Source organism: Giraffa tippelskirchi, chromosome 6 (genome assembly GCF_054371585.1).
Source record: "Giraffa tippelskirchi isolate mGirTip1 chromosome 6, T2T-mGirTip1v1.2.pri, whole genome shotgun sequence".
Classification (NCBI taxonomy): Eukaryota; Metazoa; Chordata; class Mammalia; order Artiodactyla; family Giraffidae; genus Giraffa; species Giraffa tippelskirchi.
Genome location: NC_137280.1, coordinates 11,046,941 through 11,064,102, shown reverse-complemented (window position 1 = coordinate 11,064,102; position 17,162 = coordinate 11,046,941). Strand labels below are relative to the sequence as shown.

At 44.7% G+C, this 17,162-nt stretch overlaps 2 protein-coding genes across 17 annotated transcripts in view; one reads left to right on the top strand and one right to left on the bottom strand.

The window, feature by feature from the left end:
- ESRP1 (epithelial splicing regulatory protein 1) overlaps positions 1 to 2,646 on the bottom strand; it is a 58,878-nt gene extending 56,232 nt beyond the window's left edge. For 8 of the 9 annotated variants that reach the window (XM_081496970.1, XM_081496972.1, XM_081496973.1 and 5 more), the window contains exon 1: positions 484 to 2,642. In XM_081496970.1, coding sequence (XP_081353096.1) covers positions 484 to 615 — 132 coding nt within the window. In that variant the 5' untranslated portion in view covers positions 616 to 2,642. Of the gene's footprint in view, positions 1 to 483 lie in introns of all 9 variants that reach the window. The other variant, XM_081496967.1, reaches the window with a different exon arrangement.
- A 181-nt stretch (positions 2,647 to 2,827) lies between these two features.
- The window catches only part of VIRMA (vir like m6A methyltransferase associated), a 149,950-nt gene continuing 135,615 nt past the window's right edge, over positions 2,828 to 17,162 (top strand). For 2 of the 8 annotated variants that reach the window (XM_081496951.1, XM_081496949.1), the window contains exon 1: positions 3,075 to 3,360. The gene's annotated coding sequence lies outside the window, so the exon portion shown is untranslated. Of the gene's footprint in view, positions 3,361 to 17,162 lie in introns of all 8 variants that reach the window. The other 6 variants (XM_081496957.1, XM_081496958.1, XM_081496960.1 and 3 more) reach the window with 4 other exon arrangements.

The window sequence follows — 17,162 nt, the reverse complement described above, 5'->3', positions numbered from 1 at the left end:
ATCAGTTTCCCCTCCCTGAACGCGGGGACCTCCATCCTCACCCTTCTCCCTCGCTGCCCGGCGGGGAAGGCCCACTCCTCCCGGCGGGTCCGGCTTCAGAATCCAGGCTCCGGTGGCCGAGAGGTCGGTACAGCCCTGCCCCCCCAGCCCCACCCCCACCCGGATCCGGTCCGAAAAAGCCCTGGAAGTCCGCGCTCGGACCCCCCAGGGACCCCATCCCGCCTCCGCCGGGCGGCCCCCGAAGGGAGGAAAACAGAGCTTGGCGGCGTCCGGCCTCCCCACCTGGGCCAGATTTTGGAGGGCTGAAAGGGTTGATTCCAAAGCGGCTGGAAGAGAAGTCTGGTTTTCTCCTTGGATTCTCCAGACCTCGGGTCCAGCCTCACAAGTGGGCAAACGAGAGCAGTTGTTTACCCACTTCCCTCTCAACTCGGACCAGCTTCTGCCCCCACGCCTATTCCTTGGACAGAAACCGTGCAGAAATACCTTCTTGTTGGCCAGATCCACGACTTTCCATAAGAGCAGGATCAGCTCCTTCTCGTCCGAGCCCAGCTTGGCCCCGGTGGCCCCAGCCGTGATTCCGAAGAGCACCACCAAGTAATCCGGAGACGCCGTCATGACGATGGGTGGGGAGGGGGAGAAGGGGGGTCGGGAGGCGGCGAGGTGGGGCGGCGGTGAGAACGAGGGGAAAACCTGTGCTAAAACCTCTCCGAAGGAAAAAAAAAAAAGAAAGAGCGCCCACCCACCCACCCCCCTCCTCCTCCTCCTCCTCCTCCTCGCCGCCGCCGGTGCAAAAGGCGGTAACCAACTACCCCAGCCCTCACCTGGCCCGAGCTCCACGCCCTGGGCAGGAAGGGGGTGGGAAGAAGGGCGAAGGAGACCTGCCCTTTTTGTATTCAATGGCCCCGTGCGTCTACGCAAAAAGCTCGGAGCCGAGGCTGCACCCCCGGGAGGCGCGCAATGGCTGAAAAGCTTTTCTGTTTTGGGATGTGGCCCTACCTGCCCGCCCCCTCCCCCTCCCCCACGTGGTGCAGGTAAGAGACACCTGGCGGCGCCGGCCCATTGGCTCCTTCAAACCACGACGTGGCAGAGGAGGTGGGGGAGGAGGCCGCCCGGGGCGGTGGGGGGGCAGGGGAGGAGGGGGCGGGAGACAATGGCTGGCTGACTGCAGAGGGGAGGGGGAGACGCTAGGGGCGGGGAAGAGGCGGCGGCCACGCAGTGGGGGGGCCGAGGCCGGACTGGGAAAGGGTGAGGCGTCGAGGGCGCGGAGGGACGGGTCCCCCGTGTGGAAGGACCCGAGAGGTTGTTGGGGGGTCGAGGAGGGTGTGCTTGGAGAAATGCCGGCTGTGGGGAACGAAGCCGCAGGTTCTAAAGGGTCAAGCGCAAAGACCTGGCGCGGGGAGGCGAAAGCAGGACAGAGGTGAGGCCCAGGTGCGGAGCTCCCCGGGCGCGGCGCCCCGAGAGGGCGAACCGCGGAGGGAGGGACCGGCCGACGGCGGCCGGGAGGCGGCGGGCGCGCTGGCCAAGCCCCGGAAAAGCCGCTCCTGAGCCCAACACACCTTTAAGTGCAAACAGCCGGCGAAAGCCTGCCGGCCCTCCCCCTCTCGGGGCGCACGCCCCTCCGTGCTCGAGTCACTCACTGCCCACCTTGGGGAGTGAAACCCCCGCGCGCAGTTGCGCGGGTCTCGGGGGCGGAGGGGGCTGGACGCTTGGCCACCAAATGACGCGGTCGCCCCATGCAAGCTTTCGGGCACCGTGGACCTCCACGCCCTTTCCTCTCAACTGCTCCCTTAATTGCTCCGCCTTGTTCGGTGCTGGCTGCGCGCTGGAGACTGCAGCCTCCTCCGGTTCAGGGGCCCACTTCCTTTGCTTTGCCCTGGGCCCTAAATAAAATGTATCGAATACCGTAAACGGTGTTTTCCTGAATCAAGCCAAAGCAAAGCTTTTTGCACAGTTCGTGGCTCAGATCTCCCGCCCTCCACCTCGTACCATTGCCTTTGTACTTCTGTGTCGATTTGGCCAAGTTCCCCGAGCGATCTCCCTACCCTCGTTCAGCTAAACCTGCCAGGAGCTTGAGCGCCCACCTTCGCACCTCTCATCGCCCTGCCCCCTCGTCGGACGGCAGTGTGGTGGGTTCTGTTGCCGTTTTGCAGAGAAAAGCGCCGGGGATGAAGTTTCCTTGGGTTTTTATGTTTGAAATCGATCTCTTATTGGGAACACAACGCCGTCTGAAATATTACTCATTCGGCTCCAAGTATCCAGCCCTTGATTCATAATGGGAGAACCGGTAACTGTACCCCAATCACTACAGTAACCCGCGCCAGGTGCAAATCTGAGCCCCTTCCAGGATGCTCCAGGGACGCTGGAGATAGGGCTTTGCCGCCCGGGAGGAAGCGCGGGCCGAGAGGGCAGGTGGCGGGAGGGTTTCAGGAGCCCGAGGCCGCGTGGAGAGTCGCAGCGCAGGTAACCGCAGAGCGCGCCCCGGGAGAGCCGGGGAATGAATGCCGTGCTCTCTGGGGGCCCCCTAGGGGGCTGGTGCCCTGTCGGCAGCTGGAGCCCCAGCGTCCCTCGCTTTCAGGTGCGGGATCCGGAAGGGCGCCCACAGCCCCTCCGCGGCGGCAGCCTCACCCCGCCTGGGCCGCACGTCCCCGCGCGCTCTCCCAGGCCCGCAGGCGCCGCGGGGGCAGGGACTGGGCAAGGAAGGCGGCAGGGAGGGACCTGGAAAAACCACCCAGATTGCATTGCAGTGGGCGAGGCCGCCGGAGGAGCCGGTTCCCCCGAGCCGCCTGCCCGCGGGGCATCCTCCGCGCGCGGTTCCCAGGCCCTCGGCCCTGCGGGGCGCGGGGCTCCGGCGCGGCGGCGGCTGGTGCGGGGGGGGGGGACAACCTTTCCTCCCCACGCACACACCGGGCGGAAGACTGTTGCTGAAAAAGTGTTACAACTGCTCAGGCAGTCCTGCCCCGCCCTTCCTTTCTGACCTTTGGTGTCGGGATCTGAGGAGTGCGTTTTGGGTAAACGCAGAACTTGATTACCTGCGCGTTTGCCTGGGGTTCGGCGGCGTTAGGCGCGTTAGGATCGAACCTCAGAGCTAACCCCTTTTCTCAGAGCCTTGCCTGCTTCCTCTTTAAGGAAGTCGGATTCCTAGTGTCCGATTCTTTTTAATCTGAATTTTAATTCGTCCAACTACACAGCAGTTTTTTTGTCTTACTTTGTTATAGAATTGATTCTGAGGGCTTGGAACAGAGCTTGACATCGACGAAGTACTCCACAAATATTTGTTGAAAGATTTTAGCGAGTAACAACACCCACCCGTTTTTGCAGCTGTTTGTCTCCTGAGCCACGGCACAGTTCACGACTGCAACGGTGAGATTATGAAAAGGGGAGTTTATAGATAATTCAAGTCTCAAGTGTTTTTTAAAAGAGTAGATGCTGATTATTCACAAATCTGTTGAAATCAAGATATTGTAAAAAAAAAAATTAAACTCGTGAAATACAGGAATGCTGAGCAAACTATGTAATACAAAAACGATGAGTTCTGAATACAAAGACGTTTTATTGTACATCCCACTATTTACAAATGGTTCGAATATAATAGGAATAGTCCTTGTGAGAAAGGAACCCTGAGAAGAGAGAGAGGCTCCCTCTGCCTATGGTCTTAATTCAGGACACGCCTAAAACTCCCAAAACGGAAGCGAACCTTTGATAAAAGCAGCAGAGACCCAAATTGAGGGACAGGCAGCAAACTGGCCTGTATTCTTAAAATTTTTCAAGACCTTAAAATTATTTTCTAAAGAACTGTTCCAGAATTAAGATATGACAACTCAATGCAATATGGATCCTATACCAGAAAAAAACTTATTTTTTTTCCCTCTAAAAGACATTATTGGGACCAAAGGAAAAATTTGAATAAGGTCTGAAAATTAGATAATAGTGTTGTATCACTGTTAATTTACAAACTTTTTTGTAATCTTACTGTGATTCAACAGGACAATGGCCTTTGCTTTAGGAACTACCCAGTAATTAGTGATAAAGGGAAATCATTGTCTATAATTTATTCTCAAACGATTCTGACCAAATATATATATATATATATACACACACATGTATATACACATACATGAAGAGAAAGAGAATGATACAGAAAAACTGTAAAATGTCAATGTAGAATCTGAGTGAACAAATTATACTATTCTTTGCAACCAAAAAAAAAGTTTTTTTTTAAATAAATTAATTAAAAAAAAATTTTTTTAAGGGTCAGAGGACTGTTTGCTGCCGCCATCATTTGGTGTTTAACAAGGGTTTGTCTCTTGTCTTTCTATGTTAACCTAATCCTCCATACTATAGAATGAATCCATTTTGTCTTTGCCCTAGTGAAAGAAGGAGAAAGAAAAGGTCACATTTTCTGTATAAAAATCCTTTCATATCTTTTAAGGTTTTCTTAAATAACTTTACTAGACTAAATTACTGCAAGCTTTTTAAAGGTTTCATCATGAATCGTACTTTCCTGCTCTTTACCTTCATCACACTCCTTGGACCTCTCTCTTACCTCTTTTAGAGAGCAGCTCTTGCACTAGACAGAAAACAAATGTGTCCTCCATGGCCTGACCACTGACACAGTAGTACTTAGACGTCATAGTCTTTCCTTTTTTTTTTTCCCCTGCGGCTGTGGGATCTCAGTGCCCTGACCAGGGATTGAACCCAGGCCTGACAGTGAAAGCCCAGAATCCTAACCCAGGGAACTCCCTAGATTCATCTTCTTATTACAATGCAGCTCCCTTTTTAAGACTACATAGCAGCATTGCATTTGCGGGCTCCAGTCTTGCTGTGAGGTCTTGAGATCTTTCTTGGAGTTTTCGCTTGCACATATTCAGTGGTTCTCTTGTGCCTCTAAGAAAAGAGCCTTCAAAAGTGAATCAAAGTGGTCTCGAATTAGATAGTGGTGATAATTGCACGAACATGTAAATATACCAAAAACTATGGAATTGTGCAGTTTTAAAAGTTAATATTATGGTATATGAATTATATTTCAGTTTTTAGAAGAGCAAATCAAAGTATTATAAAAACCTTATGTTCTGAGGCTACTATAAACCATTGATATTTCTTAGTTATCTGTACCAGATAAAGTTGTAAAAGAGATCACATTTTATAGACAAATCCAGTCTCTCTGAAGTGAAAAGGTAGGGGGATAGTCAGGATGATCAGGATAACGAAATACATTATAATTTTCTATGAATTACTCTGTGCATTACACATTTAAACAAATTACTGGTCTGAACCTTTATTATGGCAATTATTATAGATCTGTGTGTAAAAAGTATAGGTGTAATAATTGGCCCTGTCATGTGCTACCTTCGTGGCTGTGCGTGTGTTCCTTAACCTTACCAGGACTCAGTTTCTCACCTGTATAAATGGGCATGATGATAACGTGTATTTCATAGATTTTCTGGGGAGAGGAAATATGTAAAGAAATGTCTTCTTTAAAGAAAAAAAAACTTGAGAACCAAGAAGTTTACTACAAAATTGGAACCTCCCCTTGGGGAGGGGGCTTTCCTGGTGGCTCAGACAGTAAAGAATCTGCCTGCAATGCAGGAGACCCATGTGCATTGGGAAGATCCCCTAGAGAAAGGAATGGCTACCCACTCAGGTTTTCTTGCCTAGAGAACTCCATGGACAGAGGAGCCTGGCAGGCTGAAGTTCATGGGGCTGCAAAAGAGTCAGACACAATTGAGTGACTGACACTTTTACTTTTCTGTCTAGACAACAACCACAAAGGCTCTCACCTTAGATTAAAGACACCATTTCTGCAGGGTGAAATATTAAATAATATTTTACTATCTGTGGAAGGAAAACATACAGAAAAACTTGACCTGGGGAAACGTGTCATGATCTGGGCAAGATATGACTTCTCTTTGGAGACCAAGGAAATGGCAACCCACTCTGGTATTCTTGCCTGGAAAATTCCATGGACAGAGGAGCCTGGCAGGCTACAGTCCATGGGGTTGAAAAGAGTTGGACATGACTGAGCAACTATCACTCACTGGGGATCACAGAACTGATCCATTTAAACTGGGCATCCAGGGAGAAGATGCCAGTTAGGGAATTCCTCGCTCCAGGCCTCAACGTCCTTTGCTCAGGAGTACAGTCAGACCTCCATATCTGTGATTATGCATCTGCAGGCAGATTCAATTGACTGAGGACTGAAAAATTAGGGAAAAAAATTCAAGAAGTGCAGAATTTTACATATCATTTACATTGTATTAAGTTTTGTAAGTAGTCTAAAGATGGTTTGGAACTGTGGTACTTGAGAATGGAGAAGACTCTTAGAGTCCCTTGGACTGCAAGGAGATCCAACCAATCAATCCTAAAGGAAATCAACCCTGAATATTCATTAGAAGGACTGATGCTGAAGCTGAAGCTCCAACACTTTGGCCACCTGATGTGAAGAGTCAGCTCCCTGGAAAAGACCCTGATGCTGGGAAAGATTGAGGGCAGGAGGAGAAAGGGGCATCAGAGGATAAGATGGTTAGAAAGCATCACTGACTGAGTGGACATGAATTGGAGCAAACTCCAGCAGATAGTGAAGGACAGGGGAGCCTAGCATGATGCAGTCCCTGGGATCGCAAAGGGTTGGACACAACTTAGTGACTTAACAACGAACAACAAGGAATAGAGACTGACTTCTGCCCTACTTAACACATTCTATAATTTCTGACTTAGCGACTGAACAACAACAAAGACGGTTTAAATGGGAGGATGTGCTGTAGATTATATACAAATATTATCATCATTTTATGTAAGGGACTTCAGCACCTTCAGATTTTGGTATGTGGAGGTGGGGGATGGAACCAGTTACCCACAGACCCAAGGGATGACTGTACATCCCTGCATCTCCCCAAAGCCAGTCAGAGAGGAAAGAACAGCAGCAGACCTTGTGTTTAAAGTCATGGTTGGTTGATGGGAGTGAGTGTTTATAAAGATTTTTAGGAAGGAAAAAAAGTTTTGTTACTCTTACTTCCTAAGTTCCTCTGCTTTCCCTGTACTTCGCCTACTCGTCTATTGGGTTGATAAAAACCCAGTTTTGTTACTCTAATAAAATGTAACCCAAAGACGCCAAAATCATCGTTGCCCATTTTGTGTCTGTTTGAAGTATTCAAAGTGCTGTTGAGATAGTTTACTTGCTGGACACTGCGTTTGGAGTCAATGGTGATAATTTTATGACAGGACTGTATCTCTTTTCATTTGCATGTCAGTGCATTCTCACCTAGAGATTCCAAAATGACTCTAACAGTCTATACAAAGTGTCAGTCCTGGTGGACGTGTTCAGTCATCTATTTAAAACAGTATGTACTGGCAGCAGACTGTGTACCAGGCAAGACAGGTATTCGGCACCAAAAACACACAATATATAGGAAATAAATGCAAATATGGTCCTTGCCCTTATTAAGTGTGGGATGCAAATAATCACAAAAGCAAATGCACCATTGCAACAGTGATTTTCAATCCTAAAGGTACACAGTGCTCTCGGATTGCACAAGAGGACATAAATACTACCAGGGAGACCAAAAAGAGGCCAGTGAGCAGCAGTATTTGAATCAAAATCCAGAAAGAGAAGTGAAATAAGCAGAGGTAGGAGCAGGTAAGGAAGAGGGAACGAGATGTCTCAGCAGCATGGTGTGCAGAGCCTGTGATGGGAGGTGCTGGCGATGGAAATGAAGACTGAAGGTGCTGGAGCTGAAGGCAAGGCCTTCACCCCCCAGCCCTGTCCGCATTTTCATCAAGTCCCTTGAAGCCTCCTTGGTCACTCCGTCTGCATTACTCAGGTGACCTTTCTGGGCCAAAACTGGGGAATCTTTCTAATGGCTGCAACCTGTCCACTGTGTGCTCTAAGCTTTCCCACACATTCAGTGGTTTCTAGAAATACTGAATTTCGCAGACCAATTAAGTCAAAATGGAGGGAAGGGTGACATAGAAAGCATTTCAGTTTTTAATTTTGCTAAGGATTTGTGAGATCTTAGCTCCCCAACCAGGAATTGAACCTGGGCCCACAGCAGTGAAAGCGCAAATGGACTGTCAGGGAATTCCCAAAAGATCTTTTAAAACGAAACCAGTTATCATTTACTGTCTCCTTTATTTCATAAAAGAAAGGCTAATCTCAGAATAAAGGACCATCTTCATATTAGTTGTATGAATCAGCTTTATGAAAAATTGACCACATTATCCTTTTCTATCTCATTCAACTTCACATTGGAAAAAAATTACATGCTACGGTTTTGGAGCCAGTACCTTGACCCCTTCTGAAAATTACCAACAAATTGATTTTCCTAAAACTCACTTATTTTAAAAATTAATATATATTTATTTAAATCAAAGTAATATAAATATATCATTTTGTAAATCTAGTGGTTGTACATGGCTTATAATAAAGAACATAACACCCCTGAACTCTGATTCCTGCTTCCAAGAGGCAGCCCGCTTTCAACCTTTTTCTGTTTTTGTAGTTACCATCTCATTTGTAAATATGTAATTCTAAACACCATTATTTTAAAGTGTAAAAGCCAACTTTGATCGTGTTGCTCCCCTTCTCAAGTTGAACTGGAGCTGTGGAATAAAGTATATACTCTCTATAAAATCTGAACTCCATCTCTGATGCTTCTCAGATACAGCTCTTAGTGGTTACTACGATACACTGTACACTTAAAATGCTGTCCTGTATTATTTATTTCAAGTAGACAACAGCTTTTATTAAAATTCTAGATTCTCAATTATTGGTCACTGTTCATTCCCATTGTTAAATTCTCTTTGTATGCATATAACAACCAGTGGAACTTGTTCATGCTTAAAACTTAGGAAAGAAATCTGGTGAGGGTACCTATCACTTTTGCTGGCCTGAGAGGGAAGAATAAATGCTTCTGAAATAGAACTGCTGCCAATAACAGGACCTCCCTTTCTCGTCCAAACTGGTGTCCCTTTTTAGCTGGTAGGGAAAATATCTGATTTTAATTGGAATTCATTTCTGCAAATAGTATTTTAATCAGCTCATCATTCTGGAGAGCAACACAAAAAAGTCATTGGATCTACTCCTTGTAAGTTGATGGAGAGAGAGCAAAAAGGTGTTTCTCTTTACATATATAAATGACAATAAAATAGCTTTTACTTATTGAATCAACATTTCCAACCACCATTAGGAGCATAATCTCATTTTTTCTCACAGGTAGTTAAAAGTACTGTTCTGTTTTTTTTTTACCCCTGCTTTACAACTGAGGAAACGGGAGGTAAAGAATAACTTGGTGAAAATGACAGATGGTACTGATGGAGTTGGGAATTATAACTGAGGATTCTGACTCCAGAAACTGTGTGTTTAGCTGCTGTACTATACTGAACATGAACCACTTTTGTGCTTTAGAAATATTTCTCAAAAATAAAAGGCAAACTATCACAAAGGCAAACCTATCTCCCTACGAGAGCTGAGCTCCACCACATACAAACGAGCAGTAACAAGCCCCCAAAGCAAAGCTACAGTAAACGGATTTAACAGTTTAGTAATAACACACCTTGTGAAGGTCGCTCAGTTGTATCCAACTCTGCGACCCCATGGACTATACAGTCCGTGGAATTCTCCAGGCCAGAATACTGGAGTGGGTAGCCTTTCCCTTCTTCGGGATCTTCCCAACCTAGGGATTGAACCCAGGTCTCCTGCCTGGCAGGCGGATTCTTTACCAGCTGAGCCACTAGGAAGCCCAATATCATGCCTTAAATTGTATAAAATAATCTGCATTTGATACCTCCACTCGTTTACAAGAGAACCATGGATTATAAATTATACTTGAGAATTATTAGAAGTAACATTCTGGAACAGTTATCAGTAGCATGGTAGTGAAAGTACCAAGTGTGTCATCAAAGCTTACTGCTTTCATACTTGAAAGAGACTTGTAAATTATATTCCAACTTCCTTGTTTCACAAGCAGCCAACGAAGTTAAGTGACCCACCCAACCAAGGTGACACAGCTAATTAGCAGCAGGGACTGAACTAGGAGCTCAGGTCTCCTGGCTTCCAACCCAGTGCTCTTTCCCTGTTGTGTCCATGGCTACACAGACAGTGGGCTCCCTCTGTGACTATGATAGGGTTTCTAGATGGAATTTGGAGATGTCTGTGTAGCTGGTTTGGGTTAAGGTTATCCCTTTTGGTAGGGAAAAGGCATTTTTGGTGGAGAGCTCTTTGTTGCAGCTTAGGGAATGGAACTATCACTCGGGAGCCCACCTCTGAGGCTGACACACTGCTTCTTGCTTCCATGGAGTCTGAGTCTGGAGCTAGTGCCTCACACACTGAGGATTTAGAAGGGTTTTGGTGGTGGGGCAGAAGGTGGGAGGTGGACTTGAAATGGTTCATTTTGAAAAGAAACAAGAATCAGAATAGGAGGTGGACCTTTGGTGAGCCTTTAAAAAAAAAATATATATATATATATATACATATATATATATTCAAAGAAATTTTAATGGATGAATTCTGTTTTTGGCTGTACTATACAACACGTGGAATCTTAGTTCCCCGAACAGGGTCGAATCTGTGCTCCTTGCGTTGAAAGTGTGGAGTCTTAACCCCTGGACTGCCAGGGAAGTCCCTGGGTGCATTCTTTTGAGTTTAATGAATCTCTGTGTAGATGACGGACACACAGGACATGATCTCTGCTGTTAAGGAGATTGAAATCTGATAAAAGAGGCAAAGTTCAAAGAGCTTGGTGAGGTGTGGACTCTGTGAGAGCATGGCCCTGGCCCAGAGAAAGCCCCAGGATGCTGGGGCAGATGGTGTGTACAGGAACACTCCTCTGAACCCCTCGGTCACCGGTGCGGCTCACCTGTTTTCTATCCTCACCTTGTTCCACCCTCCAACTTGGGCTTCCTGTTCGATCAGCTCTCCATCTTCCTTACTGAGCACTCAGGTTTCAACTTCTTTCTTCTCCTTGAAGTGTGATCTTTATGGACAGTCTGCTTGCTAAATTTCCACCATCATTTGCTCAGTGGCTCTATTCTTTTGTAAAAAGCCCTCAGCTAACCTCCCTACATCCCCTGCCCTCAAAACAATGGCAACATCAACCAGATAGAAGAAGAAGCAGGTTATGTCTGGTGGGGGTCTGGATCACACGTTCTGTGTCCTGCTTCATGGTCTCCAGCTTGTCTTTCCATCCCCTTTTCCTCTCATTCTCCTTACCCCTAACATATCAACTATATAAAAAAAACTCTTTATTATTTCCCCCTTTTCCAGCTTCCATTCTTCTAGTCAGAGTTGGTCACTTGCTCCTCCAGCCTCCTGAAACTCTCCAAACTTCCTATCATTTAGTATTTAAGAACTCATCCACCCAGATGGTTCACAGGTGGTTCTACCAAACATTTAAAGAAGACACTAATCCTTCACAAACTCGCCCAAAAATGGAAAGGAATACTTTCTGACTGGTAATACCAGTATTACCCTAATACCAAAATCAGACAAAGATATCACAAGAAAACAAGGCTACAGACCAGTATCTCTTATGAATATAGAAAATAAAGCAAATTGAATCCAGCAACATTTTAAGCAGCTATACACTATGATCAAGTGGAATTTATCCCAGGAATGTAAGGTTGCCTCAATATATAAAAGTCAGTGTAAGTCACCATGTTAATAGAATAAAGGGTGAGAACCATATGATCATCACAATTACCATAGGAAAAGCATTTGAAAGAATCCAACACCCTTTTCCCTTCTCCAGGGGGTCTTCCCAACCCAGGGATCAAACCCAGGTCTCCTGCATTGCAGGCCAGTTCTTTACCAGCTGAGCTGCCAGGGAAACCCTTTGGAGAAAGAAAAGGCTAACCACTCCAGTATTCTGGCCTGGAGAATTTCATGCACTGCATAGTCCATGGGATCACAAAGAATTGGACACAACTGAGCGGCTTTCACTTTACTAGGGTTTCCCTCATAGCTCAGTTGGTAAAGAATCTGTCTGCAATGCAGGAGACCTGGGTTTGATTCCTAGGTCAGGAAGATCCCCTGGAGAAGGAAATGGCAACCCACTCCAGTATCCTTGCCTGGAGAATCCCATGGACAGAGGAGCCTGGCAGGCTACTCCATAGGGTCGCTAGAGTTGGACACGACTTAGCGACTAAACCACCACCAACACCCTTTTATGACCACCAGGCTCCTCTGTCCATGGAATTCTCCAGGCAAGAATACTTGAGTGGGTAGCCATTTCCTTCTTCAAGGGATCTTCCCGACTCAGGGATCAAACCTGGGTCTCCCACATCACAGGCAGATTCTTTACTGTCTGAGCCACCAGGGAAGCACCTTTTATGATAAAAACACTCAACAAACTAGGAACAGAAGGAAACTTCCTCAACTTGATAAAGAGCATCTATGAAAAACCCACAGCTAACCTCACACTTAATGGTGAAAAACAGGATTCTTTCTCCCTAACATTAGGAACGAGACTGGAATCTCTGCTCTTGCCATTTCTATTCAACATTATACTGGAAAGTTCTAGCCCAAGTAGTTAGAAAAGAAAATAAAAGACATCCAGATAGGAAAAGAAGAAATAAAACAATTCATAGATGACATGATATTGTAATAGAAAATCAAAAGGAAGCCACATGCAAAAATATTGAATTAAAAAACTGTCAAGGTTACAGGGTACAAGATTAATATACAAAAGTCAATTGTAGTGCCCACTTCAGCAGAACATATACTAAAATAGTCAATTGTGTTTTTACACAGTAGCAATGAATGGCCCAAAAATGAAATTAAAAAGCAGTTTTATTCACAGTCTCATCACAAGGAATAAAATAATTAGAAATGAGCTTAACAAAAGCGTAAGATGAGTACACTGGAAACTATAAAGCATTGTTGGAAGAAACTAAAAAAGACCTAAACAGTAAATCATCCCATGTTTATAGACTGGAAGACTTAATGTTGTTAAGATGATAGAACTTCTCAAATTGATATATGGATTAAATCCCAATCAAAATCCCAGTGGCCTTTTTTTTTTTGCAGAAAGTGACAGGCTGATCCTATAATTCATGTTAAAGGCTGAAGGAACCAGAATAGTTAAAAGAATTTTGAAAAAGAAGAAAATAATTTGAGTATTCTCACTTCCTAATTTCAAAACTTACTACTAAGCTATAGTAACCAAGACAATGTAGTATATGGATAGACATATAGATCAATAGAATACAATTGAGAATCAAAAAAGAAACTCAGTTGCCACATGATTCTGCAATCCCACTACTTGGGCAGATAGCTGGAGAAAATGATAATTTGGGATGATGCATTCACCCTTATGTTTATGGCAGCATTATTTACAATAGTCCTGACATGGAAACAACCTAGGTGTCCATCTACAGATGAATGGATAAAGAAGATGTGGTACATGTATACAATGGAATACTACTCAGCCATAAAAAAGAATGATATAATGCCATTTGCAATAGCAAATGACCTAGAGATTATCATACTAAGTGAAATAAACCAGACAGAAAAAGACAAATATATAATAACACCTATATGTGGAATCTAAAATATGACACAAATGAAATTTTTATTTATGAAACAGAAACAGACTTACATAGAGAACAGATTTGTGGTTGACGAGGGGGAGGGGTGTGGGGGAGGAAAGGATTGAGAGCTTGGGATTAGCAGATGCAACTATTATATAGAGAATGGGTAGACAAGATCCAACTATATTCAATATCCTGTGATAAACCATAATGGAAAAGAATATGAAAAAGAATGTATAAATATGTATAACTAAATCACTGCTGAAAAAACTGTACAGTAGAATTTAACACATTATAAATGAACTATACCTCAATAAATTTTTTTAAAAAGCTCTTATAGTTAATTGATCTTCTACAAGAGTGTCAAGACCACTTAATAGGGAAAAGATAGTCTTTTCAAAAGTGGTTCTAAGACAATGGGATGGCCATATGCAAAAGAATGAAGTTAGACTCTTGCATTATATTGTACCCAAAGCTAACTCAAAATGGATCATAGACCTAACTGAAAGAAATACGGTATATTTATGCTATGGAGTATTATTCAGCTATAAAGAAGAATGAAGTACTGATACATGCTTGTAAACCTGGGTGAAACTTGAAAACATTACAGTAAGTAAAAGAAGCCAGTCACAAAAGGCCATATAGTGTATATTTCCATTTGCATGAAATGGCCAGAACAGACAAATCCATAGACACAGAAAGTGGTGGTTTAGCAGTTGCCAGGAGCTGGGAGGGAGAGGGGAACCTGGGATTTCTGCTAATAGACAGGGAGTTTCTTTGGGGGGTAACAAAATGTTCTAACTTTAGATTGTGATGTTCACTTCGCAACTTGGTGCTACACTGAAAACCACTGGCCTGTACCCTGTGAAAGCATGAATTTTATGGTGTGTGAATTGTATGTCAATAAAACTGTTGTATAAGAAGTTCTTATCATACAGCATTAAAACAATGTGTCCATATGTATTTCTTCCTCTACTAGAATTAGACTGTGGACTCCCTTCTCCCTTACGCATTGTACATAGTCAGTGAACACAATAAATACTTGATCCAGTAAGTAATTCCTTGAAATCTTTGAAAAGAAGTGTTAAGACTTGAGCAGGCAGTTGGAAGGAAAGATTATTGGTGTCAGAGCAGAGGTATGAGGAAGGGAAAGCACAAGGTTGGAGCAGTTAGCATTTCCCTAGGCTGGGAGACACAGGAGAGACGGCAGTCTGGATATGGGTGGTAAGGGCGGTACTGTTCCATTCTTAATTGTTGTTACATATTGTTAACTGACGGTGTTTCACTGACTAACAATATTTTCAGGAAAAAAAAATGCTAATTCAGCCCCTCTCCTTTATGCCTGTTCCTACCTCCTTAGATTAGTCAAAGGCACAGAGGAGACAGCTCCAATAGGAACAAAACAGAGAAAGGAAATAGTTTCATCGTTGCCTGCCACAACGAGCTCTGCTCACTCTGGAAATCCTGCCTAAAAAGCCTAAGGTGGGAATTCCCTGGTGGTCCAGTGGTTAGGACTCTGCACTTTCTCTGCTGAGGGCGGGGTTCAATCCCTGGTCAGGGAGCAAAGATCACCCAAGCAGAGCGATGCAGGAAAAAAAAAAAAAAAAACCTAAGGGGATTGGTCTGCTTCATTCACACAGCTACTCTGCCTGCTTTCATGCAGTTTAAAGCCAGAAACCTACTCTTTGTACCTACTTGCCCAGCTTCACTCCTTCTGTCTTTCATTCAATAAGTATTTATCAAACATTCACTTTTTGCCGGATATTGTGCCGCACTAGATATGGCAGCCAGCAGCGTCCAATGTTGAGCTGAAGCATTTTCACAGCATTATTAGTAGCACCATTTTAGAAAGAGCTTAAAAACCAGGCCCTAGTGAATGTGTGATAACACTGTCTTGCATTTAAATAAAAGAGAACTATGCGATATTCAGGAGCTTCCCAGCGGCTCATCAGTAGAAGAATCTGCCTGCAATGCAGGAGACTGTGGGAGAGATGGTTCGATCCCTGGGTGGGGAAGAACCCCTGGAGGAGAAAATGGCAATCCACTCCAGCATTCGTGCCTGGAAAATCGGATGGACAGCGGAGGCTGGTGGGCCACGGGGTCGCAAAGTCAGACACAACTGAGCGACTATGCACGTATGCAGTATTCAAGGATTTCACATGCAATATTCCATGTTTTTTGTTGTTCAGTCGCTCAGTCGTGTCCAACTCTTTGGGACCCCATGGACTGCAGCACACCAGACCTCCCTGTCCATCACCAACTCCCAGAGTTCACCCAAACCCATATCCATTGAGTCGGTGATGCCGTCCAACCATCCCATCCTCTGTCATCCCCTTCTCCGTCCAACCATCCCATCCTCTGTCATCCCCTTCTCCTCCTGCCCTCAATCTTCCCAAGCACTCAAATCTGTTAAAAAGAAAAAGGGTAGGACAAGTATTATTTTCATTTTGCAGTGAGACAAGTGAGATTTGGGTAGGTTCACTGATTCCTTCAATTCACACAGGTAGTAAGCAGCAAAGGCACCTTGGGAACCCAGCTGTTACTTCTAATTGGTTGCTTTTTCTATTACCCCTTCCCCAGTTGGGAAGGTCTAACTTCATAGGGGGCAGCTATCTCTGCCTGTGTAAACAATAAGGCAGCACAGGTTTGCTCTTTTTAAATTTTTAATAAATCACCACTGTGCTTATTATCAATTTTACAAACAGGCAGCAAGAAGCCAAGTAAATGAACACAACAGATGGCAACATTGTGAAAATATGTTTCTGTGAGACTTGTAAGTGCACAGTTAATGATAACAGAAATCAAATCTGTAGACTGCTAGTCTCTAGCAAAGTATGTAGTTCCTGACCCAAAGTTCCCTCCTGGAGATCTTTCTCCTTTACCTCAGTCATCTGCCTCTGTGGGAATGACTTCCAAAGTCAACTCAACAAGTGCTATGGGCTGAGGGAATGCCTGGTGCACTAAGAACATAACCAAAATGAGCCCCACCCCAGCTTTCAGAGTCCCTGATTTACATTAGGGAAGCAAATAATTAAAATACAGTGTGAACACATGTATAATGGACAAGTGATGTAATAATATGGAAATTTCCTTAAGAAATGAAATTAGGAAACACTTCTGTGTAGGAAACAATTACTTATACTTAAAAATAATTCTGGGGACTTCCCTGGCAGTCCTGTGGTTAAGACCCTTTGCTTCCACTGCACGGGGCGTGGGTTTGACCCCTGGTCAGAGAGCGAAGATCCCACATGCCATACAATGTGGTCAAAAAAGAAAAAGAATAATTCTGCATCTGAAATCTTAAACCTTAGACCACCTCCAAGCTTTCCAACTTCCTTAACAAAAATAACATTTTTATTGATCAGCTACTATGGACATTATGCTAACTGCTTTATAGGGAGTACATTTCATTTAATCCTCATGACCACCCTATGATTATTTTTCACCTTACAGGTGAGAATTTTCCAGGTGGCACTAGTGGTAAAGAACCCGCCTGCCAATGCAGGAGACGTAAGAGACACAGGTTCAATCCCTAAGTCAAGAAGATCCCCTGGAGGAAGGCATGGCAATCCACTCCAGTATCCTTGCCTGGAGAATCCCATGGACAGAGGAGCCTGGCAGGCTACAGTCCATAGGGTTGC